The sequence below is a fragment of the Sciurus vulgaris genome (assembly GCF_902686455.1).
Source record: "Sciurus vulgaris genome assembly, chromosome: 14".
In the NCBI taxonomy this organism is placed as follows: domain Eukaryota; kingdom Metazoa; phylum Chordata; class Mammalia; order Rodentia; family Sciuridae; genus Sciurus; species Sciurus vulgaris.
Genome location: NC_136475.1, coordinates 68,099,897 through 68,117,936, shown reverse-complemented (window position 1 = coordinate 68,117,936; position 18,040 = coordinate 68,099,897). Strand labels below are relative to the sequence as shown.

Genomic DNA, 18,040 nt, shown 5'->3' with positions numbered 1-18,040 from the left:
TGTTTTTGCTATGTCTTCAGGATCACCAATTTTCTTTTTGTTCCATGGTGATTTTTCTACTAATCCCATTTAGTACAAAATTTTCAGACATTTTATTTTTCATATCTAGAAATTCCTTTTGTTTGGATTGATGCCTTCTTTTGTCTTTCCCCATCATGTTCATGTTTTCCATTAATGTATTTATATATATATTCATATATACATTTATATATTATATATATAATAAATGGCAAACATTTGTAATCATTCTAACACCTTTGTCTGCTAATTATATTTTCCTGTTTCTTTGCATGTCTATTAATTTTTATTGACATTTAATTTTATGCTGTTGAATTCTGGCTTTTCTGTTTTTTACAGTATAGGACTTTCATCATAATGGCAGTTAAATATTAGTGAATCAGTTTAATCCCTTGGAGGTGTATTTTTAATTCTGTTTTTGGGAAAGTCTAAATAACCTTAAGTCTGGAGTTACTGTGGTCCTACTACCACCCATGCTACCCATGGGGTCTCTGCTCAAAGCTTCATGTATTCTACAAGAATTCTTGGGAACTTGAATGCTTCCCAGTTCTATGTAATCTTAAGGAATAATTCAGTTATAGCTTCCTGGTGATTGTTTTCTTCCTACAAATTGTTCTTTGCCTGCCCTGCTGGGGTTTCAATGTGTATTTCTGGAGCTCTTTCTCTGAATATTCCTCCTTCATCTTCAGCACTCTGACACACAAATTCTGGGTGCTTCAGTTTGTCTGAATTCAGATCTTTGTCCATTGAACTCAGTGAGACTGCCAGGCTGTTGGTAGTCTCATTAGAGGACTGCCCCTCCCCCGCTCTTCCTCAGGGCTATAGGTGGCAATGCTCTAATAATCTCCTTGAGAAAGTTTTAGGAAAAAAATTAAAAAATTACAAATTTAATTTCCTGTATCAAACAACTTATTATTTGTAACACTTCTCCATTAGTAAAATTTAATATAGTTATTTATCTGTTATAAAATAGGGTATACTGAAGGTAAAACAATTTTGGGAACTTCAAAGTATATTAAAAAGCTTCAGTATACTTAACTGTAGTTACAGAAGTTTTATCAGAGTACTAATATGCTTATAGCCATTTAAAAATGTCTCAGATGATAGAGCATAGATTAATGCTGTCTTTTACTTGTCTTGTGATTTTTAAGAGCAGGGACAGGCCATGGAACTAGTGAAGTAAGATTTACTAGAGAATGATTTTAAGTATTTAGTCTAAGTAACTGAGTTTATGTGGAATGAGGTAGGGCATAGCTTGGGCCTTGAATGCAAAAAGGCAAAAGGTCAGAAAGAGAAAGGAATCAAATCAAAATATTTTAAAAAGTGAAAATCTGAAGTAAAACAAAAACAGATATAAGCAGAAATGTAAGGAGAGAGGAATTCTGGGTCAGAAGATGGACAAAACTTACATAGATGTTAATGAGGCAGAAAGACCACCTGACGGCAGCCAGGAAAAGGGTCTCCGAGAATTAAAGGAGGAAGCAGTCTTGCCATCTTAGCCGGAGAACATCCTTCTGCTGCTCCCGACAGCTTCAACCACAAGAGCTCTTCCTTAGTTACCCCAACCCTACCCCTAGCAACCACCAACCGACCAACCGGAAGATCTCCGCCTTCCCCCAAGCACTTCCTCTTGGGCCAACAAACCCTTCCCCTTTGTGCTAATAACGTCTTAGAAATCACTTTTCTCCAGATTTGCTGAAGAAGACAAAATAAAGTTGATTGGTCCCTTTCTGAATCTGTATTTATGTGTCATCCAACCAGTCACCTATTGGGACACATGAAACCATAAAAACCCTAGACAACAGAGATTCATTGGCAATCCTCTCTTGGGACCCCTCCCTCTTCAGGAGCTCTGCTTTCTTTCTCTTACTCTAATGAATCCTGTTACTTGGCTCTCACCCTTGTGTCCCTGGATTTCATTGTTCGAATTTGTGGGATAACCCACCCATCCACGCTCTATGTTACGTTATCACTTCTGCTTTCCATGTTGAATAAACCAGAGATGGGGTGAGTTATAAACTTACCGAAACTCTACTATTTATTTCTTTTTATTTCTAAGTTCTGGTCTTTAAAAATAATATTGTTAATTACTCTAAATTTAAGTCCTAATGTAAGCTAGGTGCCAGGAAAGAACTTCTTGGCCTTCTTTTAAAGACTAGATAAGACCAAGAAATCCATCAAATTCATTGCATACAGATAAATTTCAGGTGGGCTGGGGATATAGCCCACATGCCATATGCTTGTCTCACATGCACAGGCCCTGGGTTCAATCCCCAGCACCACAAAAAGAAAGATAAATAAATAAATAAAACTCAGAGAAAATTAATAACTTGAAATTTCAGAGAAAATTAATAATAACTTGAATTCACAAATAATTTTCTCAGAAATTTATAATGAAACTTTTGCTTCTATTTATCAAATCCTTTGCAAATGTAAGTAGAAAGTGATTTTCAAATTGGTCATGCAGAATACAAATTCTGAATTAAAGTCCATACTTTACACTAGATTTCATTAATTTTCTTTAAAGTAAATATTTCCATTGGGTCATATATATTATTGAGTTACTTACTCATAATACACTTTAGATTATGATTTCTGAAGTTTTTTTTTAAATAATGTAGATTTGTCTTTTATTGATTGAAAATGCACTAATATTTTGTCTTGGACAAAAACAACATTCATTTACATTTATGCTTTTAATTTTAGAAACAAAGATCAAGAAATGCCTCATTCCACAAACAAAGAACTGATAGTTGGCATCATGGTGGGAACTGCTGGGATCAGTTTGCTGGTTTTGTGGTATCACAAGGTCCGTAAAGCAAGTACAGCCATGAATTTACCTAAATTTCTTTCTCTGGGTAATACCTATAATTCAATAACTTTTCAAGATGAAATGTGTAATGGCCAAGGAACAGCAGTGATTTTCCAAAGAAGACAACTTCAGATACTGGAGAAGTTAAATGAATTACTGACGAATATGGAAGAACTCAAAGAGGAAATTAGATTTCTTAAGGAAACTATACCAAAGCTGGAGGAATATATACAAGATGAACTTGGAGGAAAGATAACAGTTCATAAGATAAGTCCTCAGCACAGAGCTAGAAAAAGAAGGTTGACTACAGTTCAAAGTACAGCAACAAGTAATAGTTCTGAGGAAGCAGAAAGTGAAGGAGGGTAAGTTTCCATAGATGTTTCCCGTGTTGAATTATTTTTGTATTATTGCTATTATTTAGGTATTTGCATATTTCCAGTAATAAGAAATGAAAAGGAATGATTATTTTGAATTAGATTATTATAACTAAAACCATATTAAATAAAATTATAATAAATACTGAAACTAAAAAGAAAAATATTGTCAATATTTTAGATTGTTTAGACCACATTGTAAAAGGAATGTAAATAATTAGTAGTAGGTGACATTATATAAATATTAAGAAAGACAAGAATTGTTTGCCAAAATGGGTAATCTATTTTTTAATATGGTCACTGGGTGATCCCTTGTATAAGAACTTTCTAGATTAGTGCTATTAGAGCGTTCTGTATCAATGGAAATATGCTATATCTGTGCTGCCCAACATGGTAGCCACAAGCCACATGTGGCTCTTAACCGCTCAAAATGTGGCTGGTGGAAGTAAGAAACTGAATTTTAAATTTTATTTCATTGTACTTATAATATTTTGTAATCAAATTTGAATAGCCACTTGGAGATAATGGCTACTGAATTTTAGGGCAGTTCTAAAAAGATTTGAGAATGTGTAAGTATTCAGTTTCATCCTTTCATGGGTTAATTATTGACTTCTAATGCCAAGAACATAGATAATAGTCTTTAAAGAAGAAGCAAATAATTTATAAATTAAAAAATTGTGTCTGACTAGTGTTTTTAAGAGTAAAGTAAGCTGGATAAAATAAAAAAGATCACTGAATATGGTACAGTTTATAGTTCTTGATGTCAGGGCCCCTGGGTTTAATTGTTGTATTCCTAACACCCTACTTCTGTACCTAGCAGAGTAGATTCCAGTAAAGAGTTCTTGAATGAATGAGTGATTTCCAAAGTTACCATGGAATTAGAAGGAGCAATCTGAAGGGAAGAAACAAAGAGTAGTGTATGAATAAAAGGGTAATTTCATAGATAAAAAAGTATAAAAGTGGAGAGATCAATGCCAGGACTGTATTTTTAGCATCTTTTTATATGAACTTGGGGAAAGGACTATGAAAAGTTTTTCAGATCAGGAAAAGCCACAAATGTTGGATCTAGATAATAAGAAGGTCTAAAAAATTTGTGTTCCTGAACAACAAAAACAAACATCTGTAGACTGGTTTTAAAACCAGCGAGTGAAATGTTTAGAAGGAATCTAAAATAGTTTTAAATCACTCAAAACTATAACTTAGAAAAGAGTCCTGCTAATTACTATGGGAATAGATCATAATAGTTTAGTACTCTGATAATGACAAAAATTCCACCATAACATGGAACGTCATTGAGAGTTATCAAAGACAAATCATCTGGTTATCCTGCCTACGTATAATCCTGTGGTATTTCCTCATCGGGAGTCCTATATGCATTTTTGACAATCATGTCATAGGAAGAACATAATAGAACTAGAACTGGCCAGAGAAGATCTTCTAGGCCAAGAGGAGGATTGGCAGCTAGGTAAAGAGTCTAGGCCCAAAGGATGAGTAGACCCTAAGGAGACCCTTGCTAAGTGAGCATAAGCTTGTTCAAAAAATTCTAACATTCTAGAAAGAGAGATAATCTTTGTTAAATGTAGGACAAATAGGAGATAATTATAGGACTTAATTAATTTTCAAATAATGGCATGGACATACATTTTTAATGTAGGTTCAAGAAGGATTTGTGAAATTTATGACTGTCACATGCAGCTAGTATGAAAAAGTAAATATATCACAACTCTTAAGTCTGATAGCAGATATCAGACTGCATCATCCTGTGTGTCTTTGTTAGCAATAAAATACTAGAGTAGATGTAATGCAGCCCTAATGACAGACTGAGCTACAGTAAATGGTATCAAATACAGTAGAGGGAAAGGAACTTCTCCCATTTTGTCCACATTTTTAAAAATTTAAATAAATTAACACATACTGAATCTGACATATTTTTGGGGAAAGGAATAAGATATAGAAGGATTTAACACATTTCTAAATAAATACTTAGAAACTAACCTTCTAAATAAAATAAAATAATTTAGAAACAAGGTCTTTGTGAACTATGCTATAGATTGCCTGTTGTTTTGTAAATTCACTTGGGTCTGAGATGACCAGTGGTGGTGAGATGCAGTCATATCCCTTTAGCACATTTAAGATGAAATATATCCTCCATACACTGTGTCCTTGATGACAGAATTAAAACATCAAGTGACAATTACATATTTCATATAGAAAATTAATCTTTTGTGAGAGGTAACTAGAAATTTGTACTTCTTTTAGCAAAATAGATACCAATTACAATTTCCTAATGCTATTAGTTTTACAAAAGAAGGGGAAAATATAATGATATGCTTAATTGTTGACTGAAACTTCAGTTTTATAACTCATAAAATCTGCTCATAGAAAAGTTCAGCAGGATGCATTTTCTGTAAACATTTTAAGAATCTATTACATGCCTTCTCTTAGGTGAGTATCACCATGGCCTTACGGGTCTATGCCTCTTTCAGACTCAGATAATTTCATGTATTTGAGAGTGATAGTGATAATGGCTGATGTCCAAATTCTTATACCTTCTGAGGGCCTGTTAAGGTTGTTCCAGTACCAGTACAAGCATAAACACTTGGAAAGCATCTTTGATTCTTAATATTAATATATTTTGACTGATTTTGTTTTTGTCCCTGCTCCATGGCACAGAATTTGTTACTGCCTTGCCTGCATTGGTTCCCCTTAGGAGAATAGTATTAGACACCAAAATCTTGACATGTGGAGGAGTACTGTTTTTATTTTGTTTTGTTTTTTGGTGCCTGAGATTGAACCCAAGAGTGTTTAGCCACTGAACCACATTCCCAACCCTATTTTTTTTTTTTTTTTTTTTTGAGACATGGTCTTGCTAAGTTACTTAGGACTGTGCTGAGTTGCCAAGGCTCGCTTTGAACTCGTAATCCTCCTGCCTCAGCTTCCCAAGCTGCTTGGATTATAAGTGTGTGCCATCATGCCTAGCTTTTTTGTTTTTTGGTTTGAATTCTGCTTTGTGAGGTATGGGAGTAGCTACTCCTGCTTGTTTTCAGAATCCATTTGCATGGCATATCAATTTCTGTCCTTTCACTGTATCAGCCTATGGCTGTCTTTGCCTATAAGGTGCATCTCTTGCAAACAACAAATAGTTGGGTTTTATTTTATAATCTGTTCTGTCTTTTAATTGGAAAGTTGAGATCATTTGCATTCAGTGTTATTACAAAGGAATGTTTATTAATTCCTGCCATTTTGATTTATTTATCATGCTTAATTTTGTCCTGCTTCTCATTTACTTAGCTACTCTTCAAAGAGATTTGTTAATTTGTAGTTCTGGGGTTTGTTTTTTATTTCTCCTCTGTATTCTTAAAGAAAGTTTAGTAGTCATGAATTGTTTTAGTTTTTTCTTATCTTGAAAGGTTTTTATTTTTTGTTCTATTCTGGAGGATAACTTTGCTAGATATAGCAGTCTTGAAGACAGTTGTTTTCTTTCAGGAGTCAGAACATATCTTTCCAAGCTCTCCTGGCTTTTAGTATTTGTACTAAGAAATCAGCAGTGATTCTTATTGGTTTTCCTATAAATATGACCTGATGTTTTTCTCTTAAGGCTTTTTTTTTTTTTTCTTTTTTTTTTTTTTTTTGTAAACAAATGGGATACATGTTATTTCTCTGTTTGTACATGGCGTAAAGGCATACCATTTGTGTAATCATAAATTTACATAGAGCAATGTTGTTTGATTCATTCTGTTATTTTTTCCCTTCCCCCCACCCCTCCCTCTTAAGGCTTTTAAAATGCTATCTTTGTTCTGTATGTTAGGCATTTTAATTATAATGTGTTGTGGAGAGGTCCTTTTTTGATCTCATCTATTTGGGGTTTTGAATACCTCCTGTTTCTGGATGTTCATCTCACTCTGAAAGTTTGGAAAGTGTTCTGTTATTATTTCCCTGAAGATAGGTTATCCATTCCATTAACCTCCTCTTATAACCCTCCTCAATTCCAATGATTCTTAAATTTGGTCTCTTTATGTTGTCCCAGAGTTCTTATATATTCTGATCATGGTTACTTATTTTCTTTTCTTTAATGCTGTCTGACTATCTAAGGCTGACCACTTTGTCTTCCAGCTCTGAGATTCTGTCTTTAGCATGATCATGAGACTCAGCTGAACATTTTATTTAATTTATTGTGTCTTTCATTTCCAAGATTTCTGCTTGGTTCTTTTTTAGTATTTCTATCTCCTTATTGAATCTCTCATTCATGTATTGTACTGACTTCCTAAATTTATTCAGTTGCTCTTCTGTTTTCTCTTGGAATTCATTGATCATTTTTATAATGATTCTTTTGAATTCTTTATCTGATATTTCATCCACTTCAATATCTTTGGAATTAGTTGCTGATGAATTATGAATTTTAGGATGTGTTGTGTTTTTTTTTTTCTTCTTTTTTTTTTATTCTTACGTTGGGTTTTATGCATCTGCTGGGAGGGATTTTTCTTCCACTCTTATATGTGGGCCTTTTTTTAGGATACAGTCTTCACTTCCCAAAGTGTCCTAGAATGAACTAGATTGAGACTCCCTTGAAGATATAGTATCCATAGCCTTTATGTTAATTCTGTATTTGCTGTAGCAGTAGATATCCAAAGATGGGACCTTGAGGCCCATCCATAGCTGTTTCTACTTGGGGCCTGGTCACTAGTTTGGGTCCTTGTGTCTCTTCTATTCTTTGTATTGAAATATAGCTGAAAGATTGTGTGTTATTAGTTTGTATGTGGAGCAAGGTATGCTGTCTTTTGGTTTAATTTAGTTTAGCATCATAGGCTCTACCCTGTGAACTTATAGTGTGTTCCCATAGGTTCCCAGAACCTCACAGAATAGGGGGAAACAAACAATAGCAAAAACTGATACAAACAATGTACAACCTTAAAATAAATACCTGGTACCTATGATGACATCTACAATGTTAATTGCCACAGAACAAATGACGGGATCAGCAATTACCAACAGCAAAACCAGCAAGTAACCATAAACTAGATATGGCATTAAAGCAAACAACAGATGTCAACCATATCATCCACAGCAGTAATAATTGCAATGTTAATTGTGGGGGCAGGAATTATATAAACCAATGATTTCTAAGTGATGGTAAAAATACGGTTAATTAAATTAATACAGTAAATTCAATAAAAATATAACTTAAAAAGTGATAGGAAAGTAGAAAAACATTTACAGTTTTTAAAAGTGAGCAGAGAGAATGCAGAAGAAATGGAGCAGTGATGGTTATAAGGAAAGAGGAGGAAAAATAGGAGAAAAAAGTAAAGGGAGAAAGAAAGAACAATTGAATTTGGCTATTTGGTTAGCAGAAGAAAAGAGAGAAAGAGAAACAAACAAAACCATACAAAACAATACAAAACCATACAAAACAAAACCAAAATATACAAACCAAACTCCTAACCCTCAAAAGACAAGGTAAAAAAAAAAAAAAACTACATTTTAAAAATACCAAAAATGAGAACCAAAGAAACAAATATGTACATATGTTCATATCAGCACAGCAACAATACACAGCAAAGAGGGGAAAAAAGAAAGAAAGAGACAGTGAAAGAAAACAGTATTCTCATTGGAAAATGAAGGAATTGTTTCCATTGAGGTGGTCAGAATCATTGATGAGAATGGATGGTCAATGTCTATGCCTGACTCTTTTTTTTTTTTTAGAGCTATGTACTAAGAGGGAGAGCAAGGGCTGGGGGTTGTTCACCCCTTGCACTTTTTGGGTTGCTATCCAAGCTGCCAGTTGGAGTGGCCCAAGACTAAAGCTGGTTGAAATAAGTCTTGGCTTCTCTTTTCACCAGTAAGAGGTAGGATGGAATAGAAAGTACTGTCAGTTGGAGTTTTGTCTGCACAGACCAGATCTGTGCACTCCCAGGGTAGGGCTGCTGCAGAGTTCTATGAGGGGAGTTACGGAGGATGGGCTTAGGTCTAATCAGGCTTCATGGGCTTTGATGGGTAGTGTTTGCTCTGGAAAGATCAGGTCAACATACCCCTAGGGCCTGGCAGTTGCTGATCTCTGTTGGTCATCTGGATTTTAGGAGCCTCCCAAGAATTCTACTCATGGGACAAGAGAGCCAATCCTCTACATGCTCTGCTGCCCATGAACACAGCCTCCCAGGCTTAGTCTCTGAGTAAGGAACCTGTTCAGATTCCTGACCGGCTTCAGCTGTTCTCATTAGCCACCAGACTCAAAGGAGAAGCCAATTGGGCTCCCCTTCACTTTTCTGACTTGAATCCCCCAGATAAAATCTTCTTTGTGCCTGTTTCTCTCCTGTTCTGCTAGGTAAACCCTAAGCCACCCAATAGGGGCTTGTCAGAACAGAGTGGCAATGTTTTCTCTGATCTCTGGCTCCTACAGCAGTGTGACCACCTCAAGATGGCCCCTTCCTAGCTCTCCATGGCCCTCTGAAAGACAGGGAACACTTTTCAAGTACCAGTGCACAGTGCAGCCTTTGGATCAGCTAAGTTCAGACAACTTTTATGATTTCAAGTTTTTCCATAACAAATCTGTCTGTTGTTTCTCTCTCTCTGTTATCCTTCCCACTGTGGGGAACCAATGCCACTACCACTGCAGCTGCTGCTATTGCAACTGCCGTGACTCCAAAGTAGTCTGTCCAATATTGAATTTTAGTGAAATCCCTTTTTCACCCACCATGCTGAGAAGCAGTACTCCCACTGCTTAAATTCTGAGCCATGGAGCAACTAGAAATACAGCCTTCCTCTAATCTGCCATGTTGAATCTCCAGTATTTGAGAATTCCTATTGCCTTATTAAAAATCTTATGCTGTCAGACTTTTTCATTTTAGTCAACCTGAAAACATGAAATGCTAACTTGTCATTTTCTAATTTGCATTTACTTAAACAAGTAAGACTGGCCTTCTTTTCCAAGACAGAAGAAGGACATCACTGACAATTGAAGTCCCCCTTATTCATTGAACGTGTGTCTACTCTGTGCCAGGCATTGTTTGGGTGCTGAAGATACAGCCAGGAACAAAGGAAAGTCTGACAAGTTGAACAAGTTTTTGAAGAAGTGTAACAGGATATTAAAGAGGGATGCTTTCAGCCTGTTTTAACCAGATCTTCAAAGGCCAGGAACGAAGTAAAAAGTACCAAGTAGATTAGCATCCTGTAGTCAGGTACTGGACCTTCTTGGCAAGGACCTGCCAAGAGACTGCCACTGCCATCTTGGGCACTCACCCATTTGTAGCCTACATATGAAAAAAGGCTGCTAAAGGATACATTCCTTCAGAGGAAGTTGCTCATGTGTTGGGCATCCTGCCAGTATGTGTACAAAACTGGATGCTGTGAGAATTAATGTCACTGTTCAGGCAGAATGTGTAATGTGGGAAGTGAGAACAGAGTGGAATACATAGCCTTCTAGAACTATTACTGATAGAGCAGGTGGAAGTGGATGAGCCCGCAAAAGAAGAATGATGACTGGTCAAAGTGGGAAAAGAACCAGAGGTCAAAGGTATTACAGGAACTAAGAAAGGACAAGATTTTTAAAACAGTGACTAAATCCATAGGTTTAAGGATTTAACTAGCTATATAATATCAGTTCTCTTAACCTGAATTTATTTATTTTAAAATGTAGTTAATAGTGCATGACTCATGTTGTTTTAAATCTTAAATGGCATAGGAAGCTGCTTTGCACTGTGTCTATTCTGTAGTAAATTCTTTTAAAAACTGAGTTATTTTATCAATAAGAAGGAATGATCAAATGTATCAAATTCATTAGAACAGGAATAAACTTTCTCTACAAGGGTTTTAGGTATTGAGGACCATACAATGTCTGTCTCAACTGTTTAGCTCTGCCATTGTAGCATGAAAGCAGCCATTAACAATATGCATATGACTGTGTTCCAGTAAAACTTTATTTACAAAAACAGGTGGCAGTTGGATTAGGATCTCAGTGTGTATTTTGCTAAACCTCAAACTAGAAAAATACATTCAACAGTAACCTTTGGGTTATAATGCTTTTCAGTTAAATTCAACAAGGTCTGGCCTTTGTTTCCTGGATTTTGGATATAGGAAGTCATTTTTTTTTTTTTTTTATAAACTTTGCAAAAGCAGTTACTGGGTAGTGATGAGTACAGAAACCTTAATCTAGGCCTGCACAGATGGATGAAAGGTAAAGATGTAGACACTAGGAAGGTTGACCCTTATTTCAAGAAACATACTTTGAATGGGAGAATACATAAACAGGTAGGGAGTATTTGGTTCAGGGAGCATGTATTTTATGTTTTTCTTTTTGATTTGCTTATTTTTTAACATGAGGGTTACTTGAGCTTATTTATATGTGTCAAGGAAGAAGCCAGTACAGACAGCAAGAGTAAAAATACAGTAAAAGATCTTAAAAAAAAAAAATCAAAAACAAACAAGAAATAACCCAATAAACAAGGTGTGACCTGACCCTTTTACCAACAGGACACCCTAGGTTTTGGGATTAAACATGTGGAAAAAAGAGACTACAGACTCTAGGGAGACTTTATTGCCTTCAGGATAGTATCTGATAACATGGGAACTGATAGTATAAAGTCTGTAATATTGCTACCCCCAATAAAGGAGTACTAACTTGGAAAAAGCTAAACTCTTCTCTATATCACATTATCTGCCTAAGAATCCCCATTACCATAAAATTTATAAATATAATAATTGGTGGGTTACCATAAAAGAAAGAAGTTTATAAATTCATTCTTTTCTAAAACAAATGTTTAATGTTGTAATAAAAATAAACAGAGGTAACCTGGAACTAATTGAAAAGGGAACATTATTATGACTGTACATGATTAGATATACTTGATAAGCCATTTATAGAATCTAATGTAATGAATTGGATAGTTTATATTGTAATTATTGGCTAATAATATACACTTGGATTAGCTGAAGATATAACTGTATACTTCTTTATTACTAAATTCAGAGTAACTCACAATCCCTGTTTTATGTAATGTGGGAAAACTTGACTTTATCAGTTCAAGTTGATTGAGCCACTTCTAGTTTAGAGCTAGTTCTTTATGTTAAAGATTCAGTCCCCATTAGGGTTTTCCCCTGTTCATGTCTCCTACTTCTCTTCAGGTATAATGTAGATTCCCTGAAGGGATTCAACCTAGGCACCAGGAGGAAGGACATTCAATCCTGGTATTACTCACTGTCCTCACAGGACTCCAGCTGAGATATAAAGCTGCTATCAGGTTCCTCAGAAAACTGTTCTACCTTGGCTTTGGAGGTCATTTGTACTCTAGATGTTCTGAAACAGAGTTGCTCAGAATGTGGTCTGTAGACCAGCAGTATTAGCATCCTATCTAACTGCTGAGATTATTGGAAATGCACATTATCAGGATCCACCCAGACCTAACAAATTGGAATTTCTGTGAGCCTTTCCCAGGAATCAGCATTCTAACTAGCTCCCCTGATGACTCTGGTGAACCCTGAAGTTTGCAAAGCATTATTCAAGAAGATTTTGTATTATCCAGCTGAGCTATCACAATGAAATTGTAGTTTTAAAGAGTAATGATTATCACTACAGATAAAGAATATTTTCATTGGGCATCATGAGGTGCAATGATGGAATATGGTCCTGGAAGGAATAGAGTGAAGAAGAAGGTTTAGGTGGCCATAAGGCATGATGAAAGTAGAAGATACATAGGGGCCTGGAAATGACATGGGAGTAAAGAGAGCTGGATGGGTAGAAGGAGGAGCAGATTTTATGTGTTTGACACTATAAGGAGTTATGACCTTCATTTGGGCTGTCTAATTTGACTCTCTTAAAAATAAGCAAAAGGGGCAATTTTAGTATATCTAGATATTTTGATAAGTTATCTACCAGAACAGTATTAAGTAATGTCTAGGTCTTGCCCACATTCATGTGAGATTCCTTTTTTGGGGATGAATAATCATAGATTTGCTTGAATTGGGTAGCAGGTAGGGATTTTTCATTACCTCTCTTGAGCAGAATTGATTGACAGTATGGAGATCTAGTCACAAACTCATCATTTCCTTTGAGGTATCTCAGTAGCCCCATACTTTTTTTAGAGGCCTTTCATGGAAGTGTTAAAACAAAAAGATGGCCCAGGGTTGCCAAGAAAAGTTTCATGTAGAAACTTCATAAACTGTACATATTCTATTCTTGGCAATGTGCAAAAGGAGTCCTTTAACAAAAGGTAACCACAGATCTTAATATGACTGAGGAACAACAGACAACAATCTCACAAGAAAAGGAAAAAATAATAGATTGCTGCACTAAGAGACAGAACTACTTGGGCTTTCTGTGCTCCTATATATCTTTGTACGTCTGCCAAAAAACATTCCTGACCATTCTTTATCTGGGCTACTTTTAAGGGCATAGCAAGAAACCTTGAGGAATGAGGGAATGTTTCCCTCCAGAACTAAGAGGAGGTTAAGCAAATTTGCTTATTACTTGCCATAAAAGTGATGGATCACCTAAGCTCAGTGTTCCTTTCCTATAACATAATCCATTGTGAATCCAAGTATCTCAGGACCCTCTACATTGCCCTTGTGGGCAATATGGAGCTAAGGAGGACCACTTCAAACATTGTCATGATCATGCTGCTTACTGTGCCATGAGTAGTATAAACCTTCTGTCTCTGACCTAGGAATCTCATGTCTTCTGTAAAAGATTGACCAATTAAGTTCCAGGTTTTCAATTTTATGACTATTTCAATGAAATTGAGATAGATGCATTAAAATAGGTTGGAAATGCTAATCTAGAGTTTATGTATCTTTTATTATCATTAAGAACAATAATGTAGATTATTCTATAGGTAGGACACTGGGACAATATATATGAACTGTCCTATAAATAGGATATTGAGCAAGTATTATATCCTTTCATACATTGCATAATACACAAAGGGGTGATGTTCATGACTGTCCAACAATTAATTTTGGTGGAAAAGAGCAAAAAACTTCAAACAAAAGGTTATATTACATTTTTGATAATTTGTTGTCAGTTTCACATGACATGACTTGTTTTGACATCATTATTGCTCTTGCTATTTGAGGATATTATAGCTTCTCTTGTCAAATTTGATGTCATCTTAGCAGTAGTATGTCTGTGAGTATTAAACTTTCTTTCTCTGATGGTTTCTCATTGCATATTCCAGGTATGCTAAGCAATATAAGCAAAAGATGATGCTTTTGAAATCCAACAAACTTATGAGATCTTTCTTGTCTTTGTTAAAATAATTTGTGAATAATCCATGCATTTATGACACACATGTTAATTACTCAAGTGAAAAAATGCCGATACCATTTTTACTTTTGTAGAAGTGGAATATTTGGAAACCAGCCAATCATGTTTATCTACACCACTGTTGATATACATTGTGGTTTGAAACACATTGACTCTGCACTTTATTGTTTCCACTGTTGATCTTTGCCAAGTGGTTCCACTGCGTGGTAGTTTGTTCTAATAATGACACATTTATCATTCAGCCACTTTACAGGGAGAATATCATTATTTGTGTTGAATCTGTAATCATATGACCTTCTTGCTTGTATTTTCATCACTGTTATCAGTTTCAGAGGACACTTATTTAGTCTGTTCCCTCATGGTACCTGTGGCCTGGTATCCAATTTCTGAAGTTTTACCAACAAATCATAGCCAGCGAATAGACTGTTTAAGAAAACAGTCTGATTATAGATTCTTTATCATTCCAAGCATTTATAGAATGACTTACTCCCAGTGCAAAAAGTCATCATGGCATGGTCATTTGCAGGAACTTCTTCCATAATACAAATGAAAGCTATAGCAACATCCCAATACGCTGCACAGGGCTGGAATTTATAGCCAGATCTTATGGGCTTACCTCTAATAAAGTGTTTTAGCAAATATGTATATAATGTCTAATAATCGTTGCTGCTTCTGTCAAATGTTGTTCAAAGATACCAAGTTTCATGAATGACTTTTAAATCATATTCATTAGAGGGTCAATTTTAAAACTTCTGTTTTAATATTTTCTTGTCCTTTACCATTACTGTTACTGGTAAAAAAAATGTATGTTATTTTTCAGCTCCTGAAAATGATTTCTTAACATTCCATTTTTAATAATAGACATCCCAATCTTCAGCATTTGACCACTAGTTTCATATGGAAGGTAACTTATCCTAACCTGAAAACATAAGAATTTCTAAAAATGTTTCAAAGTCATTACACGAAGTACTTCAAATTAATTCTTATTTTTTCATAGAATAGCATATAGTTTCCTTAACAATATGATCATATATTTTGGGTTTCAGTATTTTTTTAGAAATCTCCACCAGGACTAATATTCCAAAAATTCCTCATTTTTCTCACTGAGCATTCAGAATAAGTGTTTTCTCTAATATATTATTTGAAGTATTTGGGTACTAATTGATCACCAAACAGGTACTGAATTTTATGATTTTCACTTTTTACCTAGTGATATCTGCCAATTTTCTTTTTGCCCTGAGGATAGGTAGGAGAATTAATAGCAGTAACATAAACATCTTGACTCTTATCCATACTTTCTACTTCAACAGCTAGGTCAGGTGGTTCAATATGCAATTCAAGAGGACATGGAATATCTTTCATTGATGATTAACCAATTTCACCATCATCAGCTTTTTAATTGTCAATTAAATTATTTACATCTGGTAGAATTAATACTATACCAGATGTTTCAATATTCTCATCTTAAGAATATTCATTCAGGGGCTGGGGAGATAGCTCAGTTGGTAGAGTGCTTGCCTTGCAAGCACAAGGCCCTGGGTTCAATCCCCAGCAATGCAAAAAAAAAAAAAAAAGAATATTCATTCATTCAGCAGTTCCTCAGTTTCTTCTAATGTTAATACTTGAACACAGTCTTACTTGTCAACATATTGTTGATAGTCACAAATAACAAGTCGCAACCTGTTAGAGTTTGTCAGGCATCAGTGCAATACACTACGGATTACTATGCCCTATACATATCCCAGTGTCCCATTTATAGGACAGCTATTTTTCAACATTGATAATTTGAAATACAGTGCATTCCTTAAAATAAATGACAAGTTCTAGAAAATATTGTGTTACATATCAGATATATACATGATACTTTGTTCAGTTGAACATTTAGTAAAAGGAATTTGTGCAGTATAGTGTGTGCCATTATAAATATAAAAATATTTTCAAACATTGTAATCATCACCTACTTTTCTCAAAAGAATAGAACTCTAAAAATATAAGTTATTTCAGAGTTACCATAAGTGGCATATTTGTTGCTCAATTTAAGTTTTTTATAGGAGTCCTATATATATATAGGACAATGGAACAAAATTGGTTAACTTATTAGCATGTGAGTAGAGTAATATCAAATCACAAATCTGAGAATTGTGTAAGACAATTAAGAACTTTATACCTACTAAAAGGAATATGCTCAAGGGTTTCTGAAGCAGGGTATTAGGGAACAAAGACAGGAAGAAACAGAGGGTGTAGTATCAGGATGCTGAACAGTGAATTAAAGTGTTTGAGGGAGTGTTTAATGTCATAAGTGGGTATGCACATAAATATATCATGGAGACAGTATTCCAAGTTGTATTGGAAAAGGAAAGAACAATGATCCTTTCCTAATAACTCTGTTAACCTCACCATTAGATGAGTATAAATTGTTTCAAGCATAATAAAAATGACACATCACCTCTCCGTAATCTTTGCATGTGACCCAAACAATCACATGGCACATTTAACTGTCAATGTGGATGAAGCTTGTTGCATTTGGGAGACAGAAGTGACATTTGGTACTTTTAAAATTTTTCCTCCCCATTTCAATATATGTTCAGACCAAAGTCTCTAACAGTCACTTTTTCATATCACTGAAGGATGTAAAATCCTGGGGTAAAGTATGTTTAAGTGAAAGAAAAATAAATTAGACCAGGGTGTGGAAAGGTGCTGGTGAGAGAGGCACTTCCAAGGAAAGAATTGCGTACTGTCATGTTTGTTATTGCCCCCATCCAGCTGTTTTCTTACCCCTTGATTTGTTGGCAGACTCTGAACATAATGAATTCAGAATACTTATGCTACTGCCACACAAATTGGAGCTTTTCAAAAAGGTGAGCCATGAAATAATTCTATTCTACATTGATGTCATTAGATTCTAGAGTCTGCTGTCATCACATTCTGTGTTGTTGCCATGTTAGTTTCATGTGAAGCTAAAGCATTCAGTCTTCTGATTTGTTCCACCTGCTCAAGGCATTTTATGGCTTAAGGATGATGGTCTAGAAGGGAAGGGAAGACTTACTTTGGATCAAAGTTAACATGGGAAAATGCTTAAGGTAAGCCCTTAAAAACCAAACAAAATAAAGCCAAACAAAACACTTTATGTGTTTCATGCTTCCTGTGCTAAAGAACATTGAAAATACTCATAAGCCAAGTTCTAGTGCTTTCTTTAGTTTCCCACCATAACTGGAGTGTCTGTATATTTAGTTGAAACATCCTCCCCAGAAAGGTTCTGCTTCACCCACGGTTAACATTTTTAATACAATTAGTCAACAAGATATAAGGTTATCTTACTTAACTCCTTTAAATATGCTAGCTTAAAAGTCTCAAACAGATGTTGTGATTTATTACCTTTGAAAACATAAGTTCTGTTTTTCTTCCTGGGGATCCTTTAGTTCTGGGAGCCTTTTGTATGATCCCCTTTATCTTTCTGCCTTCTCCTCTGAGTCCTTCAACTTTCCTCCCCAAGCTTTAGTAGAAGGGGGCAGATACTTGTAGAGGTAGTCTTCTACCTACACATGCCTTCTTTGGGGTACATCTGTGTGACCATCAACTTCAGCT

At 35.2% G+C, this 18,040-nt stretch overlaps 1 protein-coding gene across 8 annotated transcripts in view; it reads left to right on the top strand.

The window, feature by feature from the left end:
- The window catches only part of RMDN2 (regulator of microtubule dynamics 2), a 97,075-nt gene that overhangs the window by 9,501 nt on the left and 69,534 nt on the right, over positions 1–18,040 (top strand). For 5 of the 8 annotated variants that reach the window (XM_079109884.1, XM_079109888.1, XM_079109885.1 and 2 more), the window contains exon 2: positions 2,725–3,192. In XM_079109884.1, the coding sequence (XP_078966010.1) occupies positions 2,741–3,192 (452 nt within the window). In that variant the 5' untranslated portion in view covers positions 2,725–2,740. The other 3 variants (XM_079109886.1, XM_079109889.1, XM_079109890.1) reach the window with 3 other exon arrangements.